Genomic DNA, 10,685 nt, shown 5'->3' with positions numbered 1-10,685 from the left:
TCTAAGAGGGACTTGTTAATAATCTCCTGTAGGGCACCTCGAAACCCCTCATGCCCAGATTTAATAAGCCAGGAGGGGCACAGATCAAGACTGCAAGAGGTTGAGCGCACAGCTTCAAGTAGACTGTCAACTTCCTCCAGGCTGAGAGAGCCGAAGCAATCCAGGGTCGAAACCGAAGATGTGCAGTGGGCCTCAAGCTCGTTCACTGTTTCAAGTGTGGCGGGGAGGTCACGGCGGAGTGCCAAGACTTTATCAGCAAAATAGCTCGCAAAAGCCTCACAGCCAGTGTCCAATTCCCTAGCCTTTGGTCTGCCCTGTGGCAGAGCTGTTATCGATCAAATCGTTCTAAATAATTGGGCTGGGCGAGACCTAATGGATGCAATTGCCGCCGCATAGAAATCCTTCTTTGCGGCCTTGACTGCCATCTCATAGGCTTTCATAAACGTCCTACAAGATGCTCTTGTTGCTTCGTCTCGAGTTGATGCCACCATCTCTCTAGCCGTCTGAGCTCCTGCTTCATCAGCCGTAACTCCTGGATATACCAAGGAACCAGCTTAGTGCGGGGGCGGAGAGGGTGCCGTGGAACAATCTCGTCAATGGCTGCGGAGAGCCGGCTATTCCAGTCCTCCACAAGCTCATCTAATGAGCTGCCAGGGGATCCCGCAGGGCCATCTGGAGTCTGACTGGCCGCATCAGATCCCGCAGGGCCATCTGGAGCTGCACAGGGTCCATCTGGCTCTGCAGGCGAGCCAAAATACGCTCACCGCCTAAACAGGGTTGGGGTGGTACATTCAGGCAGGCCCCCAGGGCATAGTGGTCCGACCATGGGACTGACAAAGCAGTAACCCGGTCCACTATTACCCCCGCCGCAAAGATCAAATTGAGCATGTGCCCAGCCTGGTGTGTGTGGGTCGTTACATATTGGGAGAGTCCCAGCGCCGCCACGGACAATACCAGATCTGCTGCCTGAATAGAGGTCGCGTCATCAGTATGGACATTGAAATCACCCAGGACGATCAGTCTAGGGTGTTCCAATGCCCAGCCTGCTACGGCCTCCATCAGGGACAGCAGGCTGTTGGCCGGTGAGTTAGGCGGCCGGTACACCAGCCAAATTGCCAAACTCTCCTCGGCCTCCCAAACCAGGCCAGCACACTCGATGCCCGTGATCCTCGGAAGCGGGAGCGCCCTAAAGCAGTAAGCCTCCCGGATGGATAGTGCCACTCCCCTCCCCCGGTCCCTAGTCCGAGACTGGTGAAGGACGGAGAACCCAGGAGGGGCAAGTTGGGAGAGAGCCACTGTCTCCCCCTCCCTCACCCAGGTCGCAGTCACGCACGCCAGGTCCACATTCTGCTGTTGCAGGAAGTCCCTAAGGACTATGGTCTTATTGTTTATGGACCTGGCGTTACACAACACGTGTTGGAGGGGGGTTATAATTCCTAGCCTTACTGCCAACATCCCTCGGGATGGGTCACAGGCTGGAAGGGGGCCGAGCTTTCCCGTTTCTCCGCCCCCTTCGCATAATACTATGCCTGCTCCCACTGCTATACTGTCCCCTCCCCAGGAGCACCGGAATTCCCTGGCCCGCATCATTGCCCACGGCAGTCTCCACAAGCTTCAGACCGCTGGCCGAGCAGGAACAAGCGCTCAATATCGTGCTCAATTTGAAGGGTACAATAAAGTACACAAACAACAATGCTACTACTACCGTTATACAGCCTATCCTATCACAAATAGACTAGAAATTGATTGCCAATGAAAACCAGATATCGGCCAGTCAATAAGTAAAGACCCTATCCCACCCACTTTTTCTTTTTTCTTTCTGTCTATAATTTATATTTATATAATATTTTATATTGTTTATTTATCTATTTTATTTCCTTGTGGCGGAAGGGAAGTGCTTCCCCCCTGAGGGATGGACTTGCCACGAGCAGGTGATCACTGCAGCGAACCTCCACATAATCTGCTGTATGCACTGTTAAGAGCTACACATATCTACAGAATATGGACATAATCTTCCTTCCTGAGCGGAGACAAAAGTGCGTGAGCCGGAGGCTAAAAAACTGTGAGCTAGCTCACACTCACTCAGCTTAGAGCAGTGGTGGCACTCAGTGGGCACGCGTGCCATCACCCCAGCCAGGCCCAGACCATCATTAAAGTGTCGAATTCTCTGCCAAATAATTTTAAGTAAATGAAAGCATTTGGGATTGCTTTCCTTACTTTGTTTGGATCATCTTAAGATAATGTATGAGTTCTTTTTTCTAAAGTAAAACCTCAGTATTCAGGTTAAATTGCCGTGTTGGCACTTTGTGATAAATAAGTGGGTTTTGGGTCGCAGTTTGGGCACTTGGTCTCTAAAAGGTTTGCCATCACTGGCCTACAGCATCCCTGACAAGTGTTTCTCCAGCCACTGCTTAAAGACCACCAGTGGGGGGGAGCTCACCACCTCCCTAGGCAGCTGATCCCATTGTTGCACAACTCTTCCTGTCAAAGAGTTTTTTCCTAACATCCAGCCAGTACCCTCCCGCCCTTTATTTAAACCCATGATTGCGCATCCTATCCTCTGGTGCCAGCAGGAACAGCTCCCTGCCCTCCTCTCAGTGACAGCCCTTCAGATACTTAAAGAGACCCATCATGCCCCCTTCTCAACCTCCTCTTCTCCAGATTGAACATTCCCAAGTCCCTCAGCCTTTCCTCGCAGGGCTTGGTCTCCAGGCCCCCAATCATCCTTGTCGCTGTCCTCTGCACCCGCTCCATTCTGTCCACATCCTTTTTTAAGTGAGGCCTCCTCAAGTGAATTTTATATGCAAAAGCGGGAGGGTTGGGATAGATAGTTTCCGTATGGTAACCGTGTTGGTCAGCAGTAGAACAGCTAGAGTCAAGTCCAGTGGCACCTCAAGAGACAAACCTCAAGGCGCTGCTGGACTGAGATCCAGCTACAAAAATAATAATTTGACAGTCCTTTTGTTTTTGTTTTTTTAAAAATCCATCTATTTTTGCTTGAGTTGCTGTTGTGGCTGTGATCTGGGGACAAACAGGTGCCACCAACGGACTAATAAGCCTTACTCAGTTAAGGGAATCCCTTCTACCCTGGACCCTTTTCATCTCCCTCTCCCTTTCTGCAAAGTTCTCACTGTTCCTGCACGCTTGCCACCCTTGACTGGGATGTCTGGAATGTGTAGCTGTTCTTATGTGGAGGTTTGTACCTATGAGAAGTGTTCCCTCTAAGCTGAGTTAGTGTGAGCTAGTTCACAGTTTTTTAGCCTCAGGCTCACACATTTTTGTCTTCGCTCAGGAAGGATGTTTCAAGAGCAAACTAAGTTATTTAGTAGCCAATTCACCTGCTCACAACTTTAATGCCGGTAGCTCACAAAGTAGAATTTTTGTTCACAGGACTCCACAGCTTAGAGGGAACATTGCCTATGAAGAGAATTATTTTAGCCAGCCTGGACTCAATGTTGGGCAAAAGTTAAGGCTGGTATGGGTGGCTTCATCTACTTTATTCTGTGGTCTACTTAGTACATCTACTTTATTCTGTGAGGTCTACTTAGTACATAGGCTTTTACATGCACTAACAGTAAAATATTCAAAAGGCAAAAAAGCAACCTGATAGATTTTAAAATTAAAGACACGCAATTGGATAGTTTGATGTTTGTACATACTGACAATGGTAAGTATTGCACTCAGAAGTTCCCTCCTTGCCAGAACTTCTTTTTTCATTGGTTGCGGTGGGAAAATGCAAAAATTGAGGGAAAGTGTGTGTGTGTGGGGAAATCCTGTGAAATATTTTTTGCCTCCTTTGGAATGAGGGAAATGGTTTTCAAGATGAGGTTTTACTCATTCAGACTGTGTCATACACACATTCTTCCGTAAGACCATCTACATCATTAGATAGTCCCAATGTGTGCTGTCTACAGCATATTTTCATAGGTATATTTGTGGTTTAAATGTAACTGAGTCTGTTCACAATTCATTTGGTAGAACATGTGTGTGCGCGTATGAGGATACACTGTTGAAAAGTTCAGTGTACCCAAATGTGACACTGTGACACTGCCTGTGACTATATCACAGTGATCCACTGTCATACACTGATATAAATGTTGTTGACTACAAAATTTCTGTTCTGTTTCCAACTTTTATTCCCCCTCCCCCATTTCTCAGGTGGCAAAAACTAAGATGCATATGCTAAAGTAGCATTCCACGGCTTTCTGTCTCTATTCACAATTTTGCTTACAGGAAATTCAAAGTAAAAATGCCTGAAATTATATAAATATGCCAAATAGTATAGTTTTGTATGCCAAGGTATGAAATGATGCATTTTATATTTTTAGAGCAATAGAATAAGTTTGGCTTTGAGAAGAGGGAATATTTTGCTCCCCCCCCCCATTTTCCCCAGGTTTCCATGGGGGGGGGGGTTTCCCCTACAGTTTCAACATTTCCAGGAACTTTACATCTCTCTGGGAACCCTCCTAGACTGCCAAGTATTCTGAAGTTAGAGGTTTAGCCTTGGTTCCCATGTTGCCAGGCCTGTTGGGCCTTATTGTCACCTTTAGGGATTGAGAGAGAGGGGTTGCCAGTTCTGGGTTTGGAAATACCTGGAGTTTTGGGGAGGCGGGGTTTGGGGATGGGAGGGACCTCAGCACTGTATAATGCCCCTACACAGACCACCTTCCAAAGCTGGTATTTTCTCCAGGGGAACTGACCTCTGTCATCTGGAGACCTCCTGTAATTCCAGGAGATCTCAAACCGCCACCTGTTGGTTGACAACCCTGTAGAACTCAAGCCTTCAATACAGTTGTCCATTTCATTGGAAAATAAGTCCTCCAGAAAATTTTTGTCTGCCACTGTTAATTTCTCATGGAGCAACACTCGATATGCTTCTAAGGTTCTCAGGAGCATCTATTGGGAACCCACCGTTGTAGATATCTGGTAATCTAACTGTCGTGGAAATCTAACCGTTGTGTTCCCCTAAACATATTGTTTCTACTTTCAATAGCTCGCTGATGATCGCATGGCACTGGTCTCAGGGATCAGTTTAGATCCTGAAGCGGCTATCTGTGTAACTAAGAGATTACCTCCGAAGTGGGTTGACGGCGTGGAAGAAGTGAGTTTATGTCTGTGTAGTGGGGTATGATTTTCATGTGAATATGTGACAATGGGGGGGAAAGAATCAGTTAAATGTTGATTAAAAGTTGCAGCAATGAATTAACCAAAAAAATTAAGGAACATTAAAGCTTCTGTTCTTCTGAGGTTCGTGGCAACAAACCGAGTTAAAAGCAGTCATCTGCCATTTTTCACGGAATACAAACCTAGCACATGTGGTCATATATCTGGTTGCCTGACGCTGTGAATCAGCAGCAGTGAAATTTCAGTGCTGAATTTCTGACAAAGCAGTCACGTCTTGCATGGCTAGAAAGCTGAGAAAAAAGCCACTCTTTCATTTGCCCTTCCCCAAATGATCTTAACCAGTTGCAGCTACTTCCCACAGAACTTTACAGGAACCATTGAGTGCTGTTACTGCTGGGTTCTGTGCCTTGGTCACACTGGAGTGACACCAAGCGATTGAATCCTGGAACTGGCTTTTATGCATATGATGATCTGTGAAACTTCCAGTGTAGTCTTCTGCACCTGCATGATCCTCCCCTTCTTCTCCAATCTTCATCTCGGTATTTATTGAAGGTGCCTGGTCCATGAACTGGCCGCCTTGTGTCAACAAATGTGACGGCCTTCTCAGTAATTGCCCCCATCCTGGGGAACTAGCTGCCCGAAGAGGTGCACGCCCTCTCTAGGTTCTGTAGATAAGCATATGGAGCTGAGGTCCATCAGTGGCTATTAGCCACAAGGTATAGATAGGGACTCTGGGGCAAGTGATGCTCTGTCTTCTTGGTGCTTGGGGGGGTCAACAGTGGGAGGGCTTCTAATGTCCTGGCCCCACTGGTGGACCTCCTGATGGCACTGGTATTTCTGGCCACTGTGTGACACAGAGTGTTGGACTGGATGGGCCTTTGGCCTGATCCAACACTGGCATCTCTTATGTTCTTATGTAGGGCATGGGGGGCTGCTCTTTTCCGGGTGGCCTTTCGGTGATTCCTGTCCACCAGGCAGCTGGTATGCTTCAGCTGTATCTTCACCATCCACGCATCTTACCTGCTTGATAGTGGGGATAGATTTTTAATGGTTTTATATTTTTAAAGTTTACTTATTGTATCTTTTGCATTGTTTTTATCAGGTGTGTTTTATATGCCTTTAGTGGCCCTGAGTCCCATTCTGGGGAGAGGGAGCAGGATATACATTTGATAAATAATAATAATGGGGCCGTGGCTGTGCTTCTCCCTTCTCCCTCCAAGTATGGCACTTGGCCTTCCACATTAGGAACAAAAAGCGTTTTTTTTGTTATTAGCCGAATTTTCCACTCGCTTGGCGATTAGGTATGTCTGAAAAGTGACTGAGAGCCAACACTCTTCTGCATGCGGTCGAAACTGCAGGCAACTTCTCCGTGGAAAGCAGATGTGATTTTTTCCCCCCTTAACGAAGGCTCCACCAAATCTAGTTTTTTCTCTATTTACCTCCCCATCTTCTGATTTCTCCCTAAGTTTCTGTATTTATTTACTTTTTAGATTCAATATGAGATCTCCAGGGTAAAGCACAAGATGAAAGAATTAGCCAGTCTCCATGACAAGCATTTAAACAGACCAACTCTTGACGATAGCACCGAAGAAGAACATGCAATAGAAATCACCACCCAGGAGATCACGCAGGTGCCCGTTGTGTTTGTGTGTGTGTGTGTTTTGTGTGTTTCAGTTGTGAATGCAGGGGCTTCGGCCAGTCAGAGCTGTTCTCTCAAGGACAGTTCTGGAAAGAGCTCTCTCAGCCCCGCCTACCTCACAGGGTGTCTGTTGTGGGGAGGGGAAGGGAAAGGAGTTTGTAAGCCGCTCTGGGACTCCGAGTGAAGGGTGGGGTATAAATCCAATCTCTTCTTCTTTTCTTCATTGAGTTGTCGGGTAGCAGTTTCATTTGAAATTACATACAGTTGCTTTATGCACGTATTACCTATTTTTAAAAATGTGCTCTGTGCTTAAACTAGGTCTGTTTGGCTCTCAGACATCACCCCAAAATTTGAAAGCTCAGCTCCCACCCCCCTGCCATCAGATAGTCTAAAGCTAGAGATGAAAGGACAGCTTAAATAGCCTAGGCTGGGCTCATTGAGTTAAGCATCTTTTCCCTCCCCTCTGCTGCTCCAATGAAATTTGCAGGTCTCCGAAGTTCCATTTTGATTATTAAAAACAGGGAAACTAATCTTACTCTGCCCTGACCTGTATGGCACAAAAAGGAAGAAAGCCACAAACGTTATCTCTTGCATTTCAGTAGCTCAGAGAGCGCATCTGTTTGTCGGGTGTTTAGGTCTCTGTCGTTCCTTGCTTTTAAAAGCAGCATAACATGGGGGAGATGTAATACAAGCACTTTTGGAGTTAATCATGTGTACCTGAGGCCTCACCAACGTTGAGTGGCTGCCAGCGTTGGATAGCAGTGATCCTCGACAAAGGTTGGAAGGTGCTGTTCATTCCAAGGACGAATATCAGTTACTGTTTACCAAGTGGTACCTTACAACCGTGTGCCTATAGCGATGTGATAAGGAGGTCCTCTGCTGCCAAGAGCTGAGGAGAATCTGACCACTCCCCTGGATTTTTGGTGAGGTTCAGAAGCATGGCACGATTCTTCTAATCACTTGGCAAAATGGTAAGTGATAACATAATAATAGTAGAAAAGAGCCAGGGTCCAGTAGCACCTTAAAGACCAACAAAATTTGTGGCGGGGTAGAAGCTTTCCTGAGTCACTGCTCACTTCTTCAGACAGAGATGGTGTCTGAAGACGTGGGCAATGACTCACGAAAGCACATCCCCTGCCACAAATTGTGTTAGTCTTCAAGGTACTACTGGACTCCTGCTCTTTTCTACTATTATTATCTATGCTGGAGTGCCTTCGTGCCCTACCATCTCGAGCAGAGGTGTCAAACTCATTTGTCACAAGGCCTGGATCTGACATAAATGTCACTTTGTCAGGCCGGGCCATGTGTGCCGTAAAACATAGCGCCAGGTACCGCAGATAGAAACTGTATAAAGAACAGCAGCTAGTAAGCTCTGAGTTGGTGTATCCTCACTGCAGGGCCCCATGGGCTTGGAGGGGGATGCAGAGGGAAACCCGCATGGGCGGACTGGAGAGGCAGCAGTGCAGCACTGGGCAGAGGCTCCCATGATGCTTGACTGCTGCAGACGAAGTTGTTCTGCCATGTTGAAGCCACAATCGAGTGACTTTCCCCAGCACTCCCTCCCTTGCATCAGTTGCTCGAGGGCTGCATAAGAGCCCTGGATGGGCCAGTTCCGGGCCCCGGGCCTTGTGTTCGACACCCCAAATCTAGAGTTTTTCTGCTGCTCCCGACAGACTGACACGGCTATCCATCTTGATAACTAATAATAGTCCTCCTGTTAAAGCAGAGATTGAAAGATTTGTATCTTAAGAATTGTGCGTGGTGTACTTTTACCGATTGATGTTGCTCTCCCGCCAGCTATTCCACAGGTGTCAGAGGGCGGTCCAGACGCTACACGGCAGATCTCGAGGCTGCACAGAACAAGAGCAGCGGCTTCTCAAGAACGTCGTCTCTTCCTTGGCCCAGTCCCTTCAGGACCTGTCTACTAATTTTAGGCATGGGCAGTCTGACTATCTCAAACGTAAGCTTAAGAGCCGGATGCTTTCTACTTAAGAACATAAGAGAAGCCAATGTTGGATCAGGCGAATGGCCCATCCAGTCCAACACTCTGTCACACAGTGGCCAAAAACACCAGGTGCCATCAGGAGGTCCAGCAGTGTGGGGCCAAGACTAGAAAGCCCCCCACACACACTGTGGGCCCCCTCCAAGCACCAAGAATACAGAGCATCACCTGCCCCAGCCTGAGAGTTCCTATCTATACCTTGTGGCTAACAACCACTGATGCACCTCTGCGAGCCCCCCCCAAGCCCCCCCCCCCCGTGGCTACGGGCCTGCCAAGCAGGCTACGGAATCGACTTCTTGCCAGTTCTCCCTTGACCTGGGGGGCTTGGAAACCAGTACTCTATGTTGCATGTGCCACTTTGTGGTAGCACAGCTGTTCCCCACTGATGAAACTCTGTGTACTGGAATCATCTTGATCTGTTTCATTTATCGTCCGCATTTCCCACTGGGACTTAAGGAGGATGACCACCATTAAAACCAGTGCAAGTACAATCAAGAGTGCTATTAAATAGGAATGTAGCTCTGAACATGGAGGGTTCCCCTCAGTCGCCATGGCTAGTAGCCATTGATAGACTTATCTTCCATGAATCTATCTAATCCCCTTTTAAAGCTGTTTATTCCTGTGGCCATCACTGCATTCTCTTGAGTTTCAGGCAGAGGTCTTTCCCATAATCTTCTATCGTGTCCTTTTTACTGGAGATGCCAGGGGTTGAACCTGGGACCTTTTGCATGCCAACCAGATGCTCTACCACTGAGCCACAGCTCCTCCCCTCGACCCATTGTTAGTTTGTTGCATTTTATAAGTGCTTTCTTTAAAGTTGCAATTCTTTTTTTCCCCCACCACTCCTGCTCTTTATAGGCATGAAGAATCGAGAAGAACGATCCAAACATTTCTTCGACACTTCAGTCCCCCTAATGGACGATGGGGAGAATAGTACAATATACGATCGGGTAAGCTAAGAAGCTAAGCTGAAGGGTGACTTGCTTGGAGAGGCATTCATTTAATGTTCGTCCAGTGTGTACACGGAGAATGGAGTCGTTCTCTAAAAGCAAGTTTAATCTGTATCCTATCTGACCCTGGACAAATTATCTGTGATAGGTGGCTGATGGGGTTTTTTTGTATCTTTTTACAATGTCACTCACATAGGTTGTTTCAGCTGGGTAGCTATGTTAGTCTGTAGTAGCAGAACAGAGTTTGAGTCCAGTGGCATGTTAGAATCCAGCAAAATTCCCCAGGGTGTAATCTTCCATGAGTCAAAGCTTGCTTCGTCAGATACAAATAATAATGAAGATCCATCAGCCCTTATATCAAGAGGAGTGTTACCAAGAAGGGCCAGTTGGCATTAGAATGCAGAGGTCCAATATGAAATATAATCAGCTTAATTAGAGCAGGGTGACTTGCAAAGGTTGAACAAGAAAAAAGGTTTAAGGCCACAAAGTGCTGCTTTTATAATGAATCCGGCCAATAGTTTGTCATAGCTAAGGTTGCTAAGTCAGTGGGACCTCTGAGGGAGATTTTTCCTATCTCTTTCTCTCAGATCCCTAGAGAGGTTTTGGGTTAAGTGAAAGCTGGTTGGTTGGGACCCAGAAAAGGATCAAAGATTGATTTTTATCAATGGCACCATTGTAACTTCTTTAGGGGTTTTTCCCCACTTTTACGATGGAGAAGTACAAGGAAAGAGAAATAAACTTTTATATGATAAAAGAGTAGAGGTGTTGCATGTTGGAGTTAAAGTTAGCTCTCGGGTTTGAAAACATCAAAGACTGTCATGCGAGACATGGAAAACATGCATTCTCTGTCTTGTTTGGTAGTGTAACGTTAGGCAGTGCTAATACCTGTTTATCCTCTGTGATTTTTTTAAGGGCTTTACAGACGACCAGTTAGTATTGGTGGAGCAAAACACGCTGTTGGTGGAAGACC

At 46.9% G+C, this 10,685-nt stretch overlaps 1 protein-coding gene across 1 annotated transcript in view; it reads left to right on the top strand.

Annotated features, from left to right (window-relative positions):
- Positions 1–10,685, top strand: part of STX16 (syntaxin 16) — a 31,186-nt gene that overhangs the window by 14,098 nt on the left and 6,403 nt on the right. The window contains 5 exon segments of the mRNA XM_015422453.1: positions 4,994–5,101; positions 6,615–6,755; positions 8,561–8,723; positions 9,624–9,715; positions 10,628–10,685. The exon segment at positions 10,628–10,685 is cut by the window's right edge and continues 5 nt beyond it. Of these exon segments, the coding sequence (XP_015277939.1) occupies positions 4,994–5,101; positions 6,615–6,755; positions 8,561–8,723; positions 9,624–9,715; positions 10,628–10,685 (562 nt within the window).

Source organism: Gekko japonicus, unplaced genomic scaffold (genome assembly GCF_001447785.1).
Source record: "Gekko japonicus isolate JY-2015 unplaced genomic scaffold, Gekko_japonicus_V1.1 scaffold1190, whole genome shotgun sequence".
In the NCBI taxonomy this organism is placed as follows: Eukaryota; Metazoa; Chordata; class Lepidosauria; order Squamata; family Gekkonidae; genus Gekko; species Gekko japonicus.
This window is presented reverse-complemented; position numbering and strand designations above follow the sequence as displayed.